General features: G+C 53.8%; 1 protein-coding gene across 6 annotated transcripts in view; it reads left to right on the plus strand.

The window, feature by feature from the left end:
- The first annotated feature begins 475 nt into the window (after positions 1-475).
- LOC121062981 (histidine triad nucleotide-binding protein 1-like) overlaps positions 476-23,459 on the plus strand; it is a 30,099-nt gene continuing 7,115 nt past the window's right edge. The window contains exons 1-6 of one of the 6 annotated variants that reach the window (XM_040543288.1): positions 4,657-5,228; positions 7,440-7,545; positions 8,251-8,458; positions 9,759-9,805; positions 10,349-10,386; positions 19,755-22,843. In XM_040543288.1, coding sequence (XP_040399222.1) covers positions 5,086-5,228; positions 7,440-7,545; positions 8,251-8,458; positions 9,759-9,805; positions 10,349-10,386; positions 19,755-19,875 — 663 coding nt within the window. In that variant the 5' untranslated portion in view covers positions 4,657-5,085 and the 3' untranslated portion in view covers positions 19,876-22,843. Of the gene's footprint in view, positions 649-2,461; positions 2,534-4,337; positions 5,229-7,439; positions 7,546-8,250; positions 8,459-9,758; positions 9,806-10,348; positions 10,387-19,518; positions 22,844-23,459 lie in introns of those variants that run through there. The other 5 variants (XM_040543287.1, XM_040543286.1, XM_040543285.1 and 2 more) reach the window with 5 other exon arrangements.

Raw genomic sequence — 23,459 nt, forward strand, 5'->3', positions numbered from 1 at the left:
TAGCGTCTTTTTTTCTAAACGAAGTCCGTTGTTCAGGAACTAGAAGAAGGATTAGCTAAAGGCACCATAAGGCGTTTAAATGCGATCACCTCTCGTGCTTTGTTAGACCTCTGGCTTTGCTGTGCTCCTTGTTTAATTGCGGTTACATTCAAGGCTTACTGGAGCGTGGGAGCGTTAAAATGCTATTAAATATTTTTAGTGTTTGAAACCTGCTAAATGAAATGATTTTTGTGACTCCGTTCCTCATAAAGAAACTTGATTCGTTAGCAGGAGAAATGATCTTTGTTGCTGGATCTGTTTGCGGGGTTAACGCTTGCAGCTGTGAATGACTAGAGTCTTTTGAAGAAGCTGAATGATAGAAACCAAACCGAAACAAGAAACAGCCCTTGTTCTACTCGAAATAATGTAGAATTTGCCGTTTGCGGGGTCAGATGAAAATAGCTGTGGAAGTCAACTACTTGGGGGGAGGGGGGGGAGGGATGGGTGGAGGTGGAGATGGTGTTGCCCTTTCAGGGAAAGCTTCTTAAATTGTCACTTGATCAACTGTTCTATTTCCGTATTTGTCCTTGGTCTCTTTCATTGATCTGTTTTGCTGACGTAGAAGAGCCGATGGAACTGCTCAAAGAAACCTGTTCAAATGGACCTCGAGTAAGTATTTACATGTTCAACTGTTCCCCAGTCGGTCTAGCTAATGCTATCAGCGCTTGTATTCTTTCACAAAAGGTGTTTAATTCCTGAGAAAGTAGAGGAGGGAGAGATGATTGGTAATCTCTTTGCTTAATAGGCACTGTTAGACAACCGTAGGAGGCGAAGAAATTTGCCCCCGAGGCACCAATTTGACCCTTCCTTTAGCCTGTACGCTTTCAAAGAGCATATCATAGAACCATAGAATGGCCTGGGTTGAAAAGGACCTTAAAGATCATCTAGTTTCAACCCCCCTGCTCCGGGCAGGGTTGCCAACCACTAGAGCAGGCTGCCCGGAGCCGCATCCAGCCTGGCCTTGAATGCCTCCAGGGATGGGGCATCCAGAACCTCTCTGGGCAACCCGTTCCCGTGCCTCACCGCCCTCTGAGTGAAAAACTTTCTCCTAATATCTAACCTAAATCTCCCCTGTCTTAGTTTAAAACCATTCCCCCTTGTCCTATCGCTATCAACACGTGTGTTTTTACTCCTGTTCATACAGAATCACAGAATCGTAGGGGTTGGAAGGGACCTCAGGAGATCATCGGGTCCAACCCCCCTGCCAAAGCAGGTTCCCTAGAGCAGGTTGCCCAGGTAGGCGTCCAGACGGGCCTTGAATATCTCCAGAGAAGGAGACTCCACAACCTCCCTGGGCAGCCTGTTCCAGTGCTCCGTCACCCTCACCGTGAAGAAGTTCTTTCGCGTGTTGGTGCGGAACTTCCTGTGCTCCAGTTTTTGGCCGTTGCCCCTTGTCCTATCCCCACAGACCACTGAAAAGAGGGTGGCCAAGTCCCGCTGTCTCCCACACTTCAGATATTTGTAAACATTGATAAGATCCCCTCTCAGTCTTCTCTTCTCAAGGCTGAACAGACCCAGGTCTCTCAGTCTTTGCTCATAGGGGAGATGCTCCAGGCCCCGTATCATCTTTGTTGCCCTCCGCTGGACTCTTTCCAGGAGATCCCTGTCTTTTTTTGTACCGGGGAGCCCAGAACCGGACGCGGTACTCCAGGTGAGGCCTGCCCAGGGCAGAGTAGAGGGGGAGGATCACCTCCCTTGACCTGCTGGCCACGCTCCTTTTAACGCACGCCAGGATCCCATTGGCCTTCTTGGCCACCAGGGCACGCCGCTGGCTCGTGGTCAACCTGTCGTCCACCAGGACCCCCAGGTCCTTCTCCGCAGCGCTCCTCTCCAGCAGGTCATCCCCCAGCCTGTACTGATACGTGCGGTTGTTCCTTCCCAGGTGCAGGACTCTACGCTTGCTCTTGTTGAACTTCATTTGGTTTCTTCTTGCCCAGCTCTCCAGCCCGCCCAGGTCTCGCTGAATGGCAGCGCAGCCTTCTGGCGTGTCGGCCACTCCTCCCAGCTTTGTATCATCGGCGTACTTGCTGAGGGTGGACACTATTCCCTCATCAAGGTCGTCGACGAAGATGTTGAACAAGACCGGACCCAGCACCGACCCCTGGGGAACACCGCTAGTCACAGGGCTGCAGCCGGACTCTGCGCCGCCGATCACCACCCTCTGAGCTCGGCCAGTCAGCCAGGTCTCAACCCACCTTACCGTCCACTCGTCTATCCCACACTTTCTCAGCTTTGCTAGCAGGATGTCGTGGGAGACAGTATCAAAAGCCTTGCTAAAGTCAAGGTAGATGACATCCACTGCTCTCCCTCCATCAACCCAGCTGGTGATGCCATCATAGAAGGCAACGAGGTTGGTCGAGCACGATTTCCCCTTGGTGAATCCATGCTGACTACTCCTCATAACCACCTTCTCTTCCAGTGGCTTGGAGATGGCATCCAGAACAAGCTGTTCCAACACCTTTCCAGCCGTTCCAACACCTTTCCAGGGACGGAGGTGAGACTGACCTTTCCAAGAGCTCCACATCCTTCTTGTGCTGGGGGCCCCAGGCCTGCACGCAGTATTCCAGGTGGGGTCTCACAAGAAGCAGGGTAGAGGGGGATAATCACCTCCCTCTCCCTGCTGGCCACCCCTTTTTTAATGCAGCCCAGGACATAGTTGGCCTTCCGGGCTGCAAGCGTGCACTGCTGGCTCGTGTCCAGCTTCTCGTCCATCAGGAACCCCAAGTCCTTCTCCGCAGGGCTGCTCTCAAGTTCTTCTTCTCCCGGTCTATCGAAATACCTGGGATTGCCCCAGCCCAAGGTCAACGCCTTGCACTTGGCCTTGTTGAACCTCCTTAGGTTCTCATGGGCCCACTTCTCCAGCCTGTCCAGGTCCCTCCGGATGGCATCCCTTCCCTCTGTTGTATCGACTGCACCGCTCAGCTTGGTGTCATCTGCAAACTTGCTCGATTCCGTCGTCTGTGTCATTGCTAAAGATGTTGAAGAGCACCGGTCCCGAGACCGACCCCTGAGGGACACCACTTGTGACCGGCCTCCACCCAGACGTAGAGCCGTTGACCACAACCCTTTGGCTGCGAGCAGCCAACCAATTCTTTATCCGCCCAACAGTCCATCCTTCAAATCCATACCTCTCCAATTTAGAGAGAAGAATGATGTGGTGAGGGACCATATCAAAGGCTTTGCTCAGTCCAGGTAGCATATCCTATCCCAGGACTGGCTTCAGCCGTACACAACAAACAGTTACGAAGAGAGATGTAGCTTTGTAAATGTTTTTGTTGCCTCGGGTGAATTGGCGTCTGGTCACATTGATTGGCCCGCGTGGTAGCTGGGAGATGGCCGACGGGGAGGACTGAGATGTTAAAGCTGCCTGTGGTTGCCTGCCCCCAGCCCCGTCCCCGTGTGCCATCCTGATGGCAGTAGCGCCTGGAACCTCAAACTAAAGCGAGCGTATTCTGATGTCATTACCCTCCAAGCCTGTCAGAGAGGCAGAAGCGCTGTGGCCTACTCAGGCAGGAACTGCGCGTGTGGGGACGGCCACGTCCCCGCCGCCGTGTCGGGCCAGTTTGAGCTCCGCTCTCCCTGGGGCTGCAGGGCGCCGCGGACCACGCTTGGGCAGCCTTGGGGGGCGCTGCCTATTTTTCCAGAAGCCTCCTCCCCAGCTGAGCACAAACCCAATTGTGATGTGCCAGGGCTGAGCACAGGCTTTGTATTCCTTCCCGCCACCCCCTGCACGGGAGGTGCAGCTTTCCCCCTTAGAAACACCAGCAGTTGAAGTGGGGCTCTCAGGGAAGGTTGTGGAGCAACTTCTGAAAAGGTAAGGCCTGCCCTGGCAAAAGCGGGGATCTGCCTGCAGGGAGCAGCGCCCAAAAGCCACCAGTGCGTTTGGGGTGGAGCCGATAGGGTCATAAATAATACCTGGGGCTACGAGCGCGAGGTCCCACGTTTGGTCCGGGGCAATCCTAAGCACAAATCCAGGCTGGGCGGAGAATGGATGGAGAGCAGCTCTGAGGAGAAGGGCCTGGGGGCGTTGGTTGATGAGAAGCTCGTCAACCGGAGCCGGCAATGCAATGGGCGCTCGCAGCCCGGAAAGCCAACCGTATCCTGGGCCGCATCAAAAGGAGGGCGGCCGGCAAGTCGAGGGAGGTGATTCTCCCTCTCTGCTGCTGTGCTCTTGTGAGGCCCCACCTGGAGTAAGTACTGTGTTCAGCTCTGGGGCCCCCAGCACAAGAAGGACGGGGACGTACTAGAACGCGTCCAGAGGAGGGCCGCGAAGATGACCAGGGGGCTGGGGCACCTCTCCTAGGAAGGCAGGCTGAGGGAGTTGGGGTGGTTCAGCCTGGAGAAGAGAAGGCTCCGGGGAGACCTTGGAGGGGCCTTCCAGTACCCAAAGGGGGGCCCTACAGGAAAGCTGGGGAGGGACTCTTTGTCAGGGAGAGGAGCGATAGGGCAAGGAGTAATGGTTTTAAACTCAAAGAGGGTAGACTTAGACTGGATAGTTGGAAGAGATTCTTTCCTGAGAGGGGGGTGAGGCACTGGAACGGGTTGCCAGGAGAAGTGGCGGATGCCCCGTCCCTGGAAGCGTTTAAGGCCAGGTTGGATGGGGCTTTGAGCAGCCTGGTCTAGTGGAAGGTGTCCCTGCCCAGGGCGGGGGGGTTGGAATTAGGTGATCTTTAAGTAAGGTCCCTTCCGAGCCAAGCCGTGCTATGATTCTATGACCGGAGCAACCGTTCTGTGGAGCTCGTTTGCCAGCCGTGCAGGGCCCGGATTCCCTCCGCGGAGCCGCCCAGCCCGTTTTCGGGCGCCCGCTTCCTCCCTCCCGGTCGGATCCCTCCGCGCCCCGAGGGCACGCGACCTCCCTGAGCGCCGATAAGCACCGGGTCGACGGGAGCGGAGCCGCCGAGAGGGCGGGGACAAGGGAAGAGGGCAGGCGAGGCCGCCAATCGAGGCGCGGGAGCGGTCGGCGGCGATCTGTCGGCCCAATGAGCGCCGCGGAGGGCCGGGCCGAGTGCGGGAAGTGAGGGGGCGTTGTACCGAGCGGGCGCCGTCATGGCCGACGGGATTGTTAGGGCGCAGGCCGCCTGGCCCGGTGGCGGCGCTGCCGCTGCAGCCGCTTTCGGAGAGGTCGCCTGCAAGGGCAAGGAGGTCCCCGCCAACGTTCTCCGTGAGGATGAGCGGTCGTGGACGAGGAGGTAGCCGCGGCGTTGTCGTGCGAGTCTTCTCTTTCCTTCCTTCCTTCCTTCCCTCGGCCGCTCGCAGGCCCTCTGAAACGAGGGCCCGTCGCGGGTCCCGGGAGTGCGGCAGGGCGGGTGGTGGCCTTGCTGCGGGAGGGACGGACGGACGGACGGACGGTCGGTCGGTCGGTCGGTCGGGGTCTCTCCGGCTCGTGGCGCTCTCTGCTGCAGCGCCTCTGAAACCCCGCGCTTCTTCGGTGCGCGTCCCGCCTGCCCCCGGGGTGCCACGGCGCGTACTGGGTCGCCGGCGCAGTCGGTCTCCTTGGGGGTTCGGACTGTCTGCATATAGGCAGTGAGCATCGCAGTAGTGACCGTAATCAGTCATTTCTGCGTAGCGGAAATGCAGGTCTTGATGCGCCTCGTGATGGCGTTCTAGAGACGCCCCGGCTCGGCCGTGCTAGGCTTTGGTTATGGCACCACCCCCACCGCGCACGCGAGCGCACGCTCTCTCCAAAGTGGCTTGTGAGAGGGAAGAATTGCAGCTTTTCCTAGCTTTCTTAAACATCTAGAAGCCAGTCAATCCCGCGGGCTGCGAGAGCTTCCCAGCTCTCATTTCCGTGCTGGAGGTGGACCGTGATAAGAGCATGCTGGCAAGGTTCACTGATGCTGGTGCACCACAACGTGCTAGGAACTAAGTGAGCAGCTGCTGAGAGTTATGAAAAAATTGCAGATGTTATCTGCAAGATGTTAACTTTAAGTTAGTGTCCAGCATAACCGTTGTTGCTGCTTTTAAATTTGAAATGCTAGAGATGGGACGGTTAGGGATTTCCTCTGCTTCTGAAAGCAGGGTTTATCTGCAGCGTGGAAAACAGGCCCTTAGTGAAAGGGGCTGCGTTGCCCGCTCTGCGTGCTGACTCGTAGAATGGTTTTGCTTGGAAGGCACCCTTAAAGATCATCTAGCCCAACCCGCCTGCCGCGGTCAGGGACGTGTTTCACTAGATCAGGTTGCTCAAAGCGTTGACGCGTTGCTTGGAACAGCGCTTTCTTAATAGGTCTCGGTAATGTTGCAGCTGCCGCCCGTTTGGAATATTGGAAGTGTTCAACTGCTTTCCGGAAACCGTGCTTGCGGTAGTGCTCTGCCTTTATGAAAGGGCGCGTTTCCTGTCTCCTGAGTCTGTGTGTGTGTGTGTGTGCGCGCGCGTCTGTTTTGACTCAGCCGTACTGGCTGCAGCAATATATATAACCTGAACGCTGTGCTTGATTGGAGAACCAGGCCGTTAACTTGAGTCTGATGAGTGACTTGAGAGCAGACAACCTACTCTGACCGCTCTTAGCGCGACATGTTTCCTGGAAGACGAATTAGTTGCAGTATCTCGCTTGGTCTTAACTTGAGGCGGGGGGGGAACTTAGAACTGCTTTTGGAGTGTAGTTGGCTATAGCGAACGGTCTTGAATTTGCTTAGCTCGCTGTACCGAAGGCCTGTTTCACAGTTGAGCGATGTTATAGGGCGAAGTGTGAGGAAGGCTTATAATTCTCGATTGTCGCGCAGTGAAAGGCGATGGTGAGTAAGAAGTGCAAAGCATCTGTGGAATCGAGTCTTATCGGCGCTGTTTCAGTCGCATCTAAAATAAATAAAACTACCGGAAGTCGCTAATCTGAAGTACTCGGCTGTCTCGTTGCCCCCGTCACCTTGCGTGCTGGATCCTGCTTCTGGTGCCGTATGCAGTTTCTGTCTGCTGGTGATTTGGGGAGTTCCCTCGCAATTAGTTGCGAGTTGATGGTTTCCTACAGATCGGTGGTATTCGTGTTTCGAAGGTGATACCTTGGCCTCGGTCTGGAGGTGTCTGACGTAGAGCCGGCCGTAACGGGCTAATTTGGACCGTTCTTTCCCCTGAGTACGTGGCGTTATCGAGGACGGAGAGTTCGTACAGCCTCAGCCGGATTACTCCAGGTTCTTTGAAGATGCCTTCCTACCTCTGGCCGAGGCAATCTTTGGACATAACTGAGGGACAGTTAGCAATTGTTTGCCGCTTGTGTGTTTTGCGCGTAGAAGGTAGAGAACTTTGCCTATTCAAAGATCGCTTAAGAAGAATCGCTGTTTTGTCGTGCGCGTTTGGGGTACCTGATAATCTGCTTCGGTAGGACGAGTTCAGTGGGGCATAGCGATTTGCTTAAGCTGTTGCCTTTCTCTGAAGCCGACTGCGTTGTAACTGTTTACTCTTCCTCCAGTGCCTTGCGTTCCGTGACAGTTCGCCTCAGGCTCCGGTGTTTCTTCCTAGTCCTTCCTGAGAAGGCAGTTGTCCGGTTATGTGAAGCAGAAGATTCTGGCGGACCCGTGAGTACTGTGGGAGCTTTCTTTTCGCTAGGCTGGCTGTACCTGTAACTAGTTTGTAACTTCCTAGACTCTTTCCCGTCCCCTCTTTTCCTCTGGATGTTGCAGAGGGGCGCACAGTAGGCTATTTTGGGTTTTCCGATGCTGTAGTCTTTTGCCTCTAGCTTGTAATGGAGTTGAGCTTTTTGACTAAGAGCAGCGATATAAAGCGATGCTGGTCTCCGGCTACGCGCTTGTAGTGCAAAAAGCAGTGTTGTTCCGAAGTGCGGTCTGATGCCCGTTTTCACGGTTTCCAGACGGCGGCGGTGGTACTTTGACTATGCAGAAGAGGGCTTGGGGTTTGGGCAGGTCAGAGGCGAGGAAAGGGAAAGCTGGTCGAGCGGCGCTGGGTGTTTGTTTCGCTGTTAGCTATGCAAGTCAAGTTCCAAGGCTTTGTGAGCCCACGCAAAAGAAAAGGCACCGTGTGAAGCTTTTATTTTCCGCCAGAGCGGCTTACGTAGCCCGAAGCTATGACGGGGGCTTTAACCCCCGAGACGAATTTAGCTTCTGTGACTGTTTTGCAGTCTGTTACTGTCTAGAGGGTAATTCAAAGAGCAGCGGTTGAATTGCGAAGGATTAGCTAACCGTGTTCTGTGGATGGTTCTCCGCTCGCGTTCGTTCTGTGTGTCGTGGCACATTATGTTAGGTAACGTTATTTCCTTTTTCCAGCTTCTTGGGCGTTTAATGGTTGTTGGCAAGAAGTGTGCTGCTAACCTGGACCTGACCAATGGATTCCGGATGGCTGTGAATGCCCACCCTCGGGCCCTTCAGGCTATCGCGTACATCTACGTATTCTGGGTGGCGGTCAGTTGGGCCGGCCTCCCGGCTAAGGTTTTTGCACCGCAGGCGTCACTGCACGCGTACGGGTCGCCGCCGAGTAGGTTTCGTATGTTGCCCATCAATCTAGCCCCTGTTGATGTATGATTTTTTTTTTTTTCTGGACGGCTGTCTATGGAGGGTAATAAAGAGCTTTGAGCAGCATTTGCACAATAAAGATGGAGCATGGGGATATGACCTCTGTCTTGTGTGTCTTGCCGATGGAAATAGTTCTGCAAGTTAAAAGAATGTTTCGGTCTGTTGACAGTGTCGTGTAGGTGGTGGTTTGCCCAGTCATTTGAAACGCGAAGATAGAAGCGCTCGGCGGTCCTGTGGGTCTCCATCTCCCTAAGACGATCTAGGATGTGCTGTGTGTTGGAGGCCTTGCTATCTTCCCCCTGCTCCCAAATAAAAGGGCGTGCTTTTATTGCGAAATAGCCGCATCGAGGACTGGCAGATGTAGAACCAGAGAAGATTAAGGTTGGAAGAAAGCTTCCAGGCATCGTCTGTTGTCTGCCCCTGTCCCGAGGAGGCAGAATAAACTCTACCCGGTGTGATTTCTGACAGGTGCTTGTCAGCCTGTTCTTGACTACCGTAGGAGTTTTGCTACCGCTTTCTTTTCAGTCGTGGGTTTCGCAACTTCGAGAAGTAATTTCTCCCACAGACACTTTTCAAAATGTAGAAGGCTCTGGGATGCTTGAGTCGGCTTCTGAACGTTCAAGACTCGGCTGCCGTTCTCTTTATTTTTGGTATGTGTTTTTAGCGTCTTTTTTTCTAAACGAAGTCCGTTGTTCAGGAACTAGAAGAAGGATTAGCTAAAGGCACCATAAGGCGTTTAAATGCGATCACCTCTCGTGCTTTGTTAGACCTCTGGCTTTGCTGTGCTCCTTGTTTAATTGCGGTTACATTCAAGGCTTACTGGAGCGTGGGAGCGTTAAAATGCTATTAAATATTTTTAGTGTTTGAAACCTGCTAAATGAAATGATTTTTGTGACTCCGTTCCTCATAAAGAAACTTGATTCGTTAGCAGGAGAAATGATCTTTGTTGCTGGATCTGTTTGCGGGGTTAACGCTTGCAGCTGTGAATGACTAGAGTCTTTTGAAGAAGCTGAATGATAGAAACCAAACCGAAACAAGAAACAGCCCTTGTTCTACTCGAAATAATGTAGAATTTGCCGTTTGCGGGGTCAGATGAAAATAGCTGTGGAAGTCAACTACTTGGGGGGAGGGGGGGGAGGGATGGGTGGAGGTGGAGATGGTGTTGCCCTTTCAGGGAAAGCTTCTTAAATTGTCACTTGATCAACTGTTCTATTTCCGTATTTGTCCTTGGTCTCTTTCATTGATCTGTTTTGCTGACGTAGAAGAGCCGATGGAACTGCTCAAAGAAACCTGTTCAAATGGACCTCGAGTAAGTATTTACATGTTCAACTGTTCCCCAGTCGGTCTAGCTAATGCTATCAGCGCTTGTATTCTTTCACAAAAGGTGTTTAATTCCTGAGAAAGTAGAGGAGGGAGAGATGATTGGTAATCTCTTTGCTTAATAGGCACTGTTAGACAACCGTAGGAGGCGAAGAAATTTGCCCCCGAGGCACCAATTTGACCCTTCCTTTAGCCTGTACGCTTTCAAAGAGCATATCATAGAACCATAGAATGGCCTGGGTTGAAAAGGACCTTAAAGATCATCTAGTTTCAACCCCCCTGCTCCGGGCAGGGTTGCCAACCACTAGAGCAGGCTGCCCGGAGCCGCATCCAGCCTGGCCTTGAATGCCTCCAGGGATGGGGCATCCAGAACCTCTCTGGGCAACCCGTTCCCGTGCCTCACCGCCCTCTGAGTGAAAAACTTTCTCCTAATATCTAACCTAAATCTCCCCTGTCTTAGTTTAAAACCATTCCCCCTTGTCCTATCGCTATCAACACGTGTGTTTTTACTCCTGTTCATACAGAATCACAGAATCGTAGGGGTTGGAAGGGACCTCAGGAGATCATCGGGTCCAACCCCCCTGCCAAAGCAGGTTCCCTAGAGCAGGTTGCCCAGGTAGGCGTCCAGACGGGCCTTGAATATCTCCAGAGAAGGAGACTCCACAACCTCCCTGGGCAGCCTGTTCCAGTGCTCCGTCACCCTCACCGTGAAGAAGTTCTTTCGCGTGTTGGTGCGGAACTTCCTGTGCTCCAGTTTTTGGCCGTTGCCCCTTGTCCTATCCCCACAGACCACTGAAAAGAGGGTGGCCAAGTCCCGCTGTCTCCCACACTTCAGATATTTGTAAACATTGATAAGATCCCCTCTCAGTATTCTCTTCTCAAGGCTGAACAGACCCAGGTCTCTCAGTCTTTGCTCATAGGGGAGATGCTCCAGGACCCGTATCATCTTTGTTGCTGTCCTGGTTTCAGGTAGGACAGAGTTAATTTTCCTCCTAGTAGCTGGCAGGGTGCTATGTTTTGGATTAGAATGAGAAGAGCGCTGATAACATGCTGATGTTTTAATTGTTGTAGAGCAGTGCTTACACCAAGCCAAGGACTTTTCAGCCTCTCTCTGTCCTGCTAGCGAGCAGGCTAGGGATGCAGCAGGAGCTGGGAGGGGACAGACCCAGGACAGCTGACCCAAACTGGCCAAAGGGGTATTCCATACCATCTGACGTCATGCTGAACAATATATAGGGGTGGCTAGCCGGGGTGGAGGGGGGGGCCGGCTGCTCGGGGATAGGCTGGGCATCGGTCAACGGGTGGTGAGCAATTGCATTGTGCATCACTTATTTCGTACACATTATTACTATTAATACTATTACTATTATTATTGTTGTTGTTGTTCTTTTCCCTGTCTTAATAAACTGTCTTTATCTCAACTCACAGGCTTCACTTTCCCGTTTCTCTCCCCCATCCCGGAGAGGGAGGGGGGAGGGTGAGCGAACGGCTGTGTGGTGTTTGACTGCCAGCCGGGCTAAACCACAACAGTCCATTTGGCGCCCTTCGTGGGGCACGAAGGGTTGAGATATCGACAGATTTGACCAGAGTGTGTTAAACTAAAATTGGTATAAGTATTCGACCTGCTTAATAGTTGCTAGTCACAATGTTGATTGCCTTAATCTCAAGTCTGCTGTGCCTGTTTCCCAAATTGAGTTTCATAGCAAGTTACTTTCTGTATGTGCTCCCTGTCGTGCTGTTTATCCTTTCCGGGCCCTGGTTTAAGATTGTTATGGTACTGTGTGGTGTAACGATGGCTTATGAAATGATGAGGTATCTGGTCATGACTCTAACCTGGTATTTGTACTCAGCACTGTCGTCGACTCTATACTTCGGAAACCATATCTCAGAAACTATTAGCAATTACACCTATTGCCTTTTTTCATCAGGGAGCCAATCTGTGGAGGGGACAGGGGAAGATATTTTTTCCTACCTGTTCACTCTCCCTTCCTCCTTCACCACCCTCTTATCCCCCGAGCTAGTTACGGTAGCTCTCCAAGATGTTGAATATCCTTGGGATACTCAGACCAGCATGTTCTTGTTGTTATGTCTCCTGAATGCGCTTCAGGTTTTGTTTAAGGTTAAACAACTACTTAGGAATCTCATCCGGAGATCTGTCTTGAGGCGGGATATTTGTGAGTGGCAGGGAGCGTGGGAGGATATGGGCAGGTTTCTAGGGCAGTGGGCACCTCCAGTGTTTTGGACATTCACCCCTGAACAACTGCAAAATCCTAAAAAACTGGTAGAATGCTTGAAAAAAAGGTGTCATGACTCTGGCAGTTCCAAAGTGACACAAATCACTGTGGCGTGCTGGGGTCTGGCTTGTGCCTATCGAGCTGCAATTGATGCTACTATCAACCTAGTGACAGACCCTGCGGCCGTTCCAGTTCCGGCTCCAGCTCCCGCAGCCGTCCCGGCTCCAGCTCCCGCAGCCGTCCCGGCTCCGGCTCCCACAGCCGTTCCAGCTCCCGCAGCCATTCCGGCTCCAGCTCCCGCAGCCGTTCCAGCTCCCGCAGCCGTTCCAGCTCCCGCAGCCGTTCCCACTCCTGTGGCTGGGTCAGAGAAACGAACTGTAGCAGTGCAAGTTGCCCCTGCAGAGGGTACTCCAACCCCTGTGGCAGACCCTGTGGCTGGGTCGGAGAAACGAACTGTAGCAGTGCAAGTTGCCCCTGCAGAGGGTATTCCAACCCCTGTGGCAGACCCTGTGGCTGGGTCGGAGAGGCGAGCTGTAGCAGTGCAAGTTGCCCCTGTAGAAAAGGTGAAAAAATGGTATAGAGACTCAGGTCGTTTAGAACGCAGAAAGTCTTCTGCTAAGTCTGGGTGTGGAGAAGACGAGGCTGGGCCATCAAGTGTGCAGGAGGATGAAGATGAGGATGAGGATGTCAGTAAGTCAACAGTAACTACCCGAACCCTATACCAGCGTGAGCTACGAGATGTGCGAAAAGATTTTGGTCGCTGTATAGGTGAACAGCTTGTCACCTGGCTGCTCCGGTGCTGGGACACTGGAGCCAATGGTGTGAAATTAGAGGGCAGGGAAGCCAAGCGGTTGGGATCCCTTGCTAGAGATGCAAGCATTGACAAAGCAATTGGAGATGGAGCACGATCTCACAGCCTCTGGAGGCGTCTCCTGTTAGCTGTGAAGGGAAGGTATCCCTACAAGGAAGAACTTGTATGTGTACCAGTCAAGTGGACCACCATGGAGAAGGGAATTCAGTACCTGAGGGAATTAGCCGTACGGGAAGTAATTTATAAGGACTTAGACGATGCACAAACATCCACGGATCCATATGAAGTCCAGTGTACTCGACCCATATGGCGGAAGTTTGTACGGAATGCACCATCAACATGGGCCAGCACATTGGCAATAATAACCTGGAAAGACGGTGAAGATCCCACAGTGGGTGACATGGCTAAACAACTCCGGGAGTACGAAGGAAATCTCTCCTCTTCCCTACAGGCCTGCGTCTCGGCTGTGGAGAAACTCTCTGAAGAGTTCCACCAACTTAAAGAGGATTTATCTTCCCCCTCACCTGAACAAACCAGTGGCCACCAATTAAAAGAGAATACTTTGGAGAAACTTTTTGAAGAGGTCCACCAACTTAAAGAGAATTTATGTTCCCCCCCACCTGAACGAACCAGTGGCCGCCAACTAAAAGAGAATACTTTGGAGAAACTTTTTGAAGAGGTCCACCAACTTAAAGAGAGTGTATTTTCTTCCCCACCTGTACAAACCAGCGTCTCGGCTATTAGGGGTAAACGTGCATCCGTGCAAAGAAGACAATATGGTGGGTACACACCCCGCACCACCCTGTGGTTTTACCTACGTGACCATGGAGAGGACATGAGAAAATGGGATGGAAAATCTACTGAGACCCTAGAGGCACGGGTACGTGAGTTGCAAAAGAAAACAATCGGGAGAAAGGGGTTCTCTGAAAAGTTTGCTGCTCCAACTTCTTGCAGGCAGTCCTTCAGACACAGAAATGAAGATTCTGACCAGGACTAGAGGGGCCCTGCCTCCAGCCAGGGGGAGGAAAGGGACAACCGAGTTTATTGGACTGTGTGGATTCGATGGCCTGGCTATCGGGGGAGGTCCCAGTTGACTGGCGGCTAGCCAATGTGACACCCATCTATAAGAAGGGCCGGAGGGCAGACCCGGGGAACTATAGGCCTGTCAGTTTGACCTCAGTGCCAGGAAAGCTCATGGAGCAGATTATCTTGAGGGTCATCACGCGGCACTTGCAGGGCAAGCAGGCGATCAGGCCCAGTCAGCATGGGTTTATGAAAGGCAGGTCCTGCTTGACGAACCTGATCTCCTTCTATGACAAAGTGACGCGCTTGGTGGATGAGGGAAGGGCTGTGGATGTGGTTTACCTTGACCTCAGTAAGGCTTTTGACACCGTTCCCCACAACATTCTCCTCAAGAAACTGGCTGCGCGGGGCTTGGACTGGCGTACGCTTCGCTGGGTTAGAAACTGGCTGGATAGCCGGGCCCAGAGAGTTGTGGTGAATGGAGTCAAATCTGGTTGGAGGCTGGTCACAAGTGGTGTCCCCCAGGGCTCGGTACTGGGGCCGGTCCTCTTTAATATCTTTATCGATGATCTGGATGAGGGCGTCCAGTGCACCCTCAGTAAGTTTGCAGATGACACCAAGCTAAGTGCGTGTGTCGATCTGCTCGAGGGCAGGAAGGCTCTGCAGGAGGATCTGGATAGGCTGGAGCGATGGGCTGAGGCCAACTGTATGAAGTTCAACAAGGCCAAGTGCCGGGTCCTGCACCTGGGGCGCAACAACCCCAAGCAGAGTTACAGGCTGGGAGATGAGTGGTTAGAAAGCTGCCTGGCAGAGAAGGACCTGGGAATACTGGTTGATAGTCGGCTGAATATGAGCCAGCAGTGTGCTCAGGTGGCCAAGAAGGCCAACAGCATCCTGGCTTGTATAAGAAGCAGTGTGTCCAGCAGGTCTGGGGAAGTGATTGTCCCCCTGTACTCGGCTCTGGTGAGGCCGCACCTCGAGTACTGTGTTCACTTTTGGGCCCCTCGCTACAGGAAGGACATGGATGTGCTCGAGCGAGTCCAGAGAAGGGCGACCAAGCTGGTGAGGGGTCTGGAGAACAAGTCTTACGAGGAGCGGCTGAGGGAGCTGGGCTTGTTCAGCCTGGAGAAGAGGAGGCTCAGGGGCGACCTTATCGCTCTCTACAGTTACCTTAAAGGAGGCTGTAGTGAGGTGGGGATTGGTCTGTTCTCCCACGTGCCTGGTGACAGGACGAGGGGGAATGGGCGAAAGTTGCGCCAGGGGAGTTTTAGGTTGGATGTTAGGAAGTACTTCTTTACCGAAAGGGTTATTAAGCATTGGAACGGGCTGCCCAGGGAGGTGGTGGAGTCACCATCCCTGGAGGTCTTTAAAAGACGTTTAGATGTAGAGCTTAGCGATATGGTTTAGTGGAGTGCTTAGTGTTAGGTCGGAGGTTGGACTCGATGATCTTGAGGTCTCTTCCAACCTAGAAATCTGTGTCTGTCTGTGTCTGTCTGACGCACAGAAGTATAAGGCTCTAGTAGACACCGGTGCACAATGTACTCTAATGCCATCAAGCTGTAAAGGGCCAGAGCCCATCTGTATTTATGGCGTGACAGGGGGATCCCAGCAGTTAACTGTATTGGAAGCTGAAGTGAGTCTAACCGGAAATGAGTGGCAAAAGCACCGTATTGTGACTGGCCCGGATGCTCCGTGCATCCTTGGCATAGACTATCTTAGAAGAGGATATTTCAAGGACCCAAAAGGGTTCCGCTGGGCTTTTGGCATAGCTGCCTTAGAGACAGAGGACATTAAACAGTTGTCTACCTTGCCCGGTCTCTCAGAGGACCCTTCTGTTGTGGGGTTGCTGAGGGTTGAAGAACAGCAAGTGCCAATCGCTACCACAACTGTGCACCGGCGGCAATATCGCACCAACCGAGACTCCCTGATTCCCATCCACGAGCTACTTCGTCAACTGGAGAGCCAAGGAGTGATCAGCAAGACCCATTCACCTTTTAATAGTCCCATATGGCCAGTGCGAAAGTCTAATGGTGAGTGGAGACTAACAGTGGACTATCGTGGCCTGAACGAAGTCACGCCACCACTGAGTGCTGCAGTGCCGGACATGCTAGAACTCCAGTACGAACTGGAATCAAAGGCAGCCAAGTGGTATGCCACAATTGATATTGCTAATGCATTTTTCTCCATCCCTCTAGCAGCAGAGTGCAGGCCACAGTTTGCTTTCACTTGGAGGGGAGTCCAATATACTTGGAATCGGCTGCCCCAGGGGTGGAAACATAGCCCTACCATTTGCCATGGTCTGATCCAGTCTGCGCTGGAGCAGGGGGAGGCTCCTGAACACCTGCAGTACATCGATGACATCATTGTGTGGGGTGACACTGCAGAGGAAGTTTTCGAGAAAGGGAAGAAAATAGTCCAAATCCTTCTGAAGGCCGGTTTTGCCATAAAACAAAATAAAGTTAAAGGACCTGCACGAGAGATCCAGTTTTTAGGAATAAAATGGCAAGATGGACGTCGTCAAATCCCAATGGATGTGATCAACAAAATAACAGCTATGTCTCCACCAACTAGCAAAAAGGAAACACAAACTTTCCTAGGTGTCGTGGGGTTTTGGAGAATGCATATTCCAAATTACAGTCTGATTGTAAACCCGCTCTACCAAGTAACTCGTAAGAAGAATGCTTTTGAATGGGGCCCTGAGCAACGACAAGCCTTTGAACAAATTAAACAGGAAATAGTTCATGCAGTAGCCCTTGGGCCAGTCCGAACAGGACCAGATGTAAAGAATGTGCTCTACACCGCAGCCGGGGAGAATGGTCCCACCTGGAGCCTCTGGCAGAAAGAACCTGGGGAAACTCGAGGTCGACCCCTGGGGTTTTGGAGTCGGGGATACAGAGGATCTGAGGCCCGCTATACTCCAACCGAAAAGGAGATATTGGCAGCATATGAGGGAGTTCGATCTGCTTCGGAAGTGGTCGGTACTGAAGCGCAGCTCCTCCTGGCACCCCGACTGCCGGTACTGGGTTGGATGTTCAAAGGAAGGGTCCCCTCTACACATCATGCAACTGATGCTACATGGAGCAAGTGGGTTGCACTGATTACTCAGCGGGCTCGAATAGGAAACCCCAGTCGCCCAGGAATCCTGGAAGTGATTATGGACTGGCCAGAAGGCAAGTACTTTGGGATATCGTCAGAGGAGGAGGTGGTCCGTGCTGAAGAAGCCCCACTGTACAACAAGCTACCAGAAAATGAGAAGCAGTATGCCCTGTTCACTGATGGGTCCTGTCGTATTGTGGGAAAGCATCGGAGATGGAAAGCTGCTGTATGGAGTCCTACACGACGAGTTGCAGAAGCTGCTGAGGGAGAAGGTGAATCGAGTCAGTTTGCAGAAGTGAAAGCCGTTCAACTGGCCTTAGATATTGCTGAACGAGAAAAGTGGCCAGTTCTCTATCTCTATACTGATTCATGGATGGTAGCAAATGCCCTGTGGGGGTGGCTACAGCAATGGAAGCAGAACAACTGGGAACGCCGGGGCAAACCCATCTGGGCTGCTGCATTGTGGCAAGATATTGCTGCCCGGGTAGAGAACCTGGTTGTAAAGGTACGCCATGTAGATGCTCATGTGCCCAAGAATCGGGCTACTGAAGAACATCAAAACAACCAGCAGGTGGATCAGGCTGCTAAGATTGAAGTGGCTCAGGTGGACCTGGACTGGCAACATAAAGGTGAATTATTTATAGCCCGATGGGCCCATGACACCTCAGGCCATCAAGGTAGAGATGCAACATACAGATGGGCTCGTGACCGAGGGGTGGACCTGACCATGGACACTATAGCACAGGTTATTCATGATTGCGAAACATGTGCTGCAATTAAACAAGCCAAACGGTCAAAGCCTCTCTGGTATGGAGGACGATGGCTGAAATACAAATATGGAGAGGCCTGGCAGATTGATTACATCACACTCCCCCAAACCCGCAACGGCAAGCGCCACGTACTTACAATGGTGGAAGCAACCACCGGATGGCTGGAAACATATCCTGTGCCCCATGCCACCGCCCGGAACACTATCCTGGGCCTTGAAAAGCAAGTCCTATGGCGACATGGCACCCCAGAAAGAATTGAGTCAGACAATGGGACTCATTTCCGAAACAACCTTATAGACACTTGGGCCAAAGAACATGGTATTGAGTGGGTGTATCACATCCCTTATCATGCACCAGCCTCCGGGAAAGTTGAACGATACAATGGACTGTTAAAGACTACACTGAAAGCAATGGGTGCTGGGACATTCAAAAATTGGGAAACACATTAGGCAAAGGCCACCTGGTTAGTCAATACTAGAGGATCTGCCAACCGAGCTGGACCTGCCCAATCAAACCTGTTACGCACTGTAGAAGGGGATAAAGTTCCTGTAGTGCACGTAAGAAACATGCTGGGTAAGACAGTCTGGGCTACTCCCGCCTCAGGAAAAGGCAAGCCCATTCGTGGGATTGCTTTTGCTCAGGGACCTGGATGCACTTGGTGGGTAATGCAAGAGAATGGGGAGGTCCGGTGTGTACCTCAAGGGGACCTAATACTGGGTGAGAATAGCCCATGAGTTGAATTATAGTATGTTAATTATCATATAACACTGTATGTCATCGCTACCATGGTTGCTATATATAATAGATGAAAATGGTGATTAATTAGAAGGTATTGGAAAGAGTGTAACCTGAGCATGACATAAATGGTATGGAATAAGGGGTGGATATCTGTCCTGGTTTCAGGTAGGACAGAGTTAATTTTCCTCCTAGTAGCTGGCAGGGTGCTATGTTTTGGATTAGAATGAGAAGAGCGCTGATAACATGCTGATGTTTTAATTGTTGTAGAGCAGTGCTTACACCAAGCCAAGGACTTTTCAGCCTCTCTCTGTCCTGCTAGCGAGCAGGCTAGGGATGCAGCAGGAGCTGGGAGGGGACAGACCCAGGACAGCTGACCCAAACTGGCCAAAGGGGTATTCCATACCATCTGACGTCATGCTGAACAATATATAGGGGTGGCTAGCCGGGGTGGAGGGGGGGCCGGCTGCTCGGGGATAGGCTGGGCATCGGTCAACGGGTGGTGAGCAATTGCATTGTGCATCACTTATTTCGTACACATTATTACTATTAATACTATTATTATTATTATTGTTATTATTTTCCCTGTCTTAATAAACTGTCTTTATCTCAACTCACAGACTTCACTTTCCCGTTTCTCTCCCCCATCCCGGAGAGGGAGGGGGGAGGGTGAGCGAACGGCTGTGTGGTGTTTGACTGCCAGCCGGGCTAAACCACAACAGTTGCCCTCCGCTGGACTCTTTCCAGGAGATCCCTGTCTTTTTTTGTACCGGGGAGCCCAGAACCGGACGCGGTACTCCAGGTGAGGCCTGCCCAGGGCAGAGTAGAGGGGGAGGATCACCTCCCTTGACCTGCTGGCCACGCTCCTTTTAACGCACGCCAGGATCCCATTGGCCTTCTTGGCCACCAGGGCACGCCGCTGGCTCGTGGTCAACCTGTCGTCCACCAGGACCCCCAGGTCCTTCTCCGCAGCGCTCCTCTCCAGCAGGTCATCCCCCAGCCTGTACTGATACGTGCGGTTGTTCCTTCCCAGGTGCAGGACTCTACGCTTGCTCTTGTTGAACTTCATTTGGTTTCTTCTTGCCCAGCTCTCCAGCCCGCCCAGGTCTCGCTGAATGGCAGCGCAGCCTTCTGGCGTGTCGGCCACTCCTCCCAGCTTTGTATCATCGGCGTACTTGCTGAGGGTGGACACTATTCCCTCATCAAGGTCGTCGACGAAGATGTTGAACAAGACCGGACCCAGCACCGACCCCTGGGGAACACCGCTAGTCACAGGGCTGCAGGCGGACTCTGCGCCGCCGATCACCACCCTCTGAGCTCGGCCAGTCAGCCAGGTCTCAACCCACCTTACCGTCCACTCGTCTATCCCACACTTTCTCAGCTTTGCTAGCAGGATGTCGTGGGAGACAGTATCAAAAGCCTTGCTAAAGTCAAGGTAGATGACATCCACTGCTCTCCCTCCATCAACCCAGCTGGTGATGCCATCATAGAAGGCAACGAGGTTGGTCGAGCACGATTTCCCCTTGGTGAATCCATGCTGACTACTCCTCATAACCACCTTCTCTTCCAGTGGCTTGGAGATGGCATCCAGAACAAGCTGTTCCAACACCTTTCCAGGGACGGAGGTGAGACTGACCTTTCCAAGAGCTCCACATCCTTCTTGTGCTGGGGGCCCCAGGCCTGCACGCAGTATTCCAGGTGGGGTCTCACAAGAAGCAGGGTAGAGGGGGATAATCACCTCCCTCTCCCTGCTGGCCACCCCTTTTTTAATGCAGCCCAGGACATAGTTGGCCTTCCGGGCTGCAAGCGTGCACTGCTGGCTCGTGTCCAGCTTCTCGTCCATCAGGAACCCCAAGTCCTTCTCCGCAGGGCTGCTCTCAAGTTCTTCTTCTCCCGGTCTATCGAAATACCTGCGATTGCCCCAGCCCAAGGTCAACGCCTTGCACTTGGCCTTGTTGAACCTCCTTAGGTTCTCATGGGCCCACTTCTCCAGCCTGTCCAGGTCCCTCCGGATGGCATCCCTTCCCTCTGTTGTATCGACTGCACCGCTCAGCTTGGTGTCATCTGCAAACTTGCTCGATTCCGTCGTCTGTGTCATTGCTAAAGATGTTGAAGAGCACCGGTCCCGAGACCGACCCCTGAGGGACACCACTTGTGACCGGCCTCCACCCAGACGTAGAGCCGTTGACCACAACCCTTTGGCTGCGAGCAGCCAACCAATTCTTTATCCGCCCAACAGTCCATCCTTCAAATCCATACCTCTCCAATTTAGAGAGAAGAATGATGTGGTGAGGGACCATATCAAAGGCTTTGCTCAGTCCAGGTAGCATATCCTATCCCAGGACTGGCTTCAGCCGTACACAACAAACAGTTACGAAGAGAGATGTAGCTTTGTAAATGTTTTTGTTGCCTTCGGGTGAATTGGCGTCTGGTCACATTGATTGGCCCGCGTGGTAGCTGGGAGATGGCCGACGGGGAGGACTGAGATGTTAAAGCTGCCTGTGGTTGCCTGCCCCCAGCCCCGTCCCCGTGTGCCATCCTGATGGCAGTAGCGCCTGGAACCTCAAACTAAAGCGAGCGTATTCTGATGTCATTACCCTCCAAGCCTGTCAGAGAGGCAGAAGCGCTGTGGCCTACTCAGGCAGGAACTGCGCGTGTGGGGACGGCCACGTCCCCGCCGCCGTGTCGGGCCAGTTTGAGCTCCGCTCTCCCTGGGGCTGCAGGGCGCCGCGGACCACGCTTGGGCAGCCTTGGGGGGCGCTGCCTATTTTTCCAGAAGCCTCCTCCCCAGCTGAGCACAAACCCAATTGTGATGTGCCAGGGCTGAGCACAGGCTTTGTATTCCTTCCCGCCACCCCCTGCACGGGAGGTGCAGCTTTCCCCCTTAGAAACACCAGCAGTTGAAGTGGGGCTCTCAGGGAAGGTTGTGGAGCAACTTCTGAAAAGGTAAGGCCTGCCCTGGCAAAAGCGGGGATCTGCCTGCAGGGAGCAGCGCCCAAAAGCCACCAGTGCGTTTGGGGTGGAGCCGATAGGGTCATAAATAATACCTGGGGCTACGAGCGCGAGGTCCCACGTTTGGTCCGGGGCAATCCTAAGCACAAATCCAGGCTGGGCGGAGAATGGATGGAGAGCAGCTCTGAGGAGAAGGGCCTGGGGGCGTTGGTTGATGAGAAGCTCGTCAACCGGAGCCGGCAATGCAATGGGCGCTCGCAGCCCGGAAAGCCAACCGTATCCTGGGCCGCATCAAAAGGAGGGCGGCCGGCAAGTCGAGGGAGGTGATTCTCCCTCTCTGCTGCTGTGCTCTTGTGAGGCCCCACCTGGAGTAAGTACTGTGTTCAGCTCTGGGGCCCCCAGCACAAGAAGGACGGGGACGTACTAGAACGCGTCCAGAGGAGGGCCGCGAAGATGACCAGGGGGCTGGGGCACCTCTCCTAGGAAGGCAGGCTGAGGGAGTTGGGGTGGTTCAGCCTGGAGAAGAGAAGGCTCCGGGGAGACCTTGGAGGGGCCTTCCAGTACCCAAAGGGGGGCCCTACAGGAAAGCTGGGGAGGGACTCTTTGTCAGGGAGAGGAGCGATAGGGCAAGGAGTAATGGTTTTAAACTCAAAGAGGGTAGACTTAGACTGGATAGTTGGAAGAGATTCTTTCCTGAGAGGGGGGTGAGGCACTGGAACGGGTTGCCAGGAGAAGTGGCGGATGCCCCGTCCCTGGAAGCGTTTAAGGCCAGGTTGGATGGGGCTTTGAGCAGCCTGGTCTAGTGGAAGGTGTCCCTGCCCAGGGCGGGGGGGTTGGAATTAGGTGATCTTTAAGTAAGGTCCCTTCCGAGCCAAGCCGTGCTATGATTCTATGACCGGAGCAACCGTTCTGTGGAGCTCGTTTGCCAGCCGTGCAGGGCCCGGATTCCCTCCGCGGAGCCGCCCAGCCCGTTTTCGGGCGCCCGCTTCCTCCCTCCCGGTCGGATCCCTCCGCGCCCCGAGGGCACGCGACCTCCCTGAGCGCCGATAAGCACCGGGTCGACGGGAGCGGAGCCGCCGAGAGGGCGGGGACAAGGGAAGAGGGCAGGCGAGGCCGCCAATCGAGGCGCGGGAGCGGTCGGCGGCGATCTGTCGGCCCAATGAGCGCCGCGGAGGGCCGGGCCGAGTGCGGGAAGTGAGGGGGCGTTGTACCGAGCGGGCGCCGTCATGGCCGACGGGATTGTTAGGGCGCAGGCCGCCTGGCCCGGTGGCGGCGCTGCCGCTGCAGCCGCTTTCGGAGAGGTCGCCTGCAAGGGCAAGGAGGTCCCCGCCAACGTTCTCCGTGAGGATGAGCGGTCGTGGACGAGGAGGTAGCCGCGGCGTTGTCGTGCGAGTCTTCTCTTTCCTTCCTTCCTTCCTTCCTTCCCTCGGCCGCTCGCAGGCCCTCTGAAACGAGGGCCCGTCGCGGGTCCCGGGAGTGCGGCAGGGCGGGTGGTGGCCTTGCTGCGGGAGGGACGGACGGACGGACGGTCGGTCGGTCGGTCGGTCGGGGTCTCTCCGGCTCGTGGCGCTCTCTGCTGCAGCGCCTCTGAAACCCCGCGCTTCTTCGGTGCGCGTCCCGCCTGCCCCCGGGGTGCCACGGCGCGTACTGGGTCGCCGGCGCAGTCGGTCTCCTTGGGGGTTCGGACTGTCTGCATATAGGCAGTGAGCATCGCAGTAGTGACCGTAATCAGTCATTTCTGCGTAGCGGAAACGCAGGTCTTGATGCGCCTCGTGATGGCGTTCTAGAGACGCCCCGGCTCGGCCGTGCTAGGCTTTGGTTATGGCACCACCCCCACCGCGCACGCGAGCGCACGCTCTCTCCAAAGTGGCTTGTGAGAGGGAAGAATTGCAGCTTTTCCTAGCTTTCTTAAACATCTAGAAGCCAGTCAATCCCGCGGGCTGCGAGAGCTTCCCAGCTCTCATTTCCGTGCTGGAGGTGGACCGTGATAAGAGCATGCTGGCAAGGTTCACTGATGCTGGT

Source organism: Cygnus olor (assembly GCF_009769625.2).
Source record: "Cygnus olor isolate bCygOlo1 chromosome W unlocalized genomic scaffold, bCygOlo1.pri.v2 SUPER_W5, whole genome shotgun sequence".
NCBI classification, from domain to species: domain Eukaryota; kingdom Metazoa; phylum Chordata; class Aves; order Anseriformes; family Anatidae; genus Cygnus; species Cygnus olor.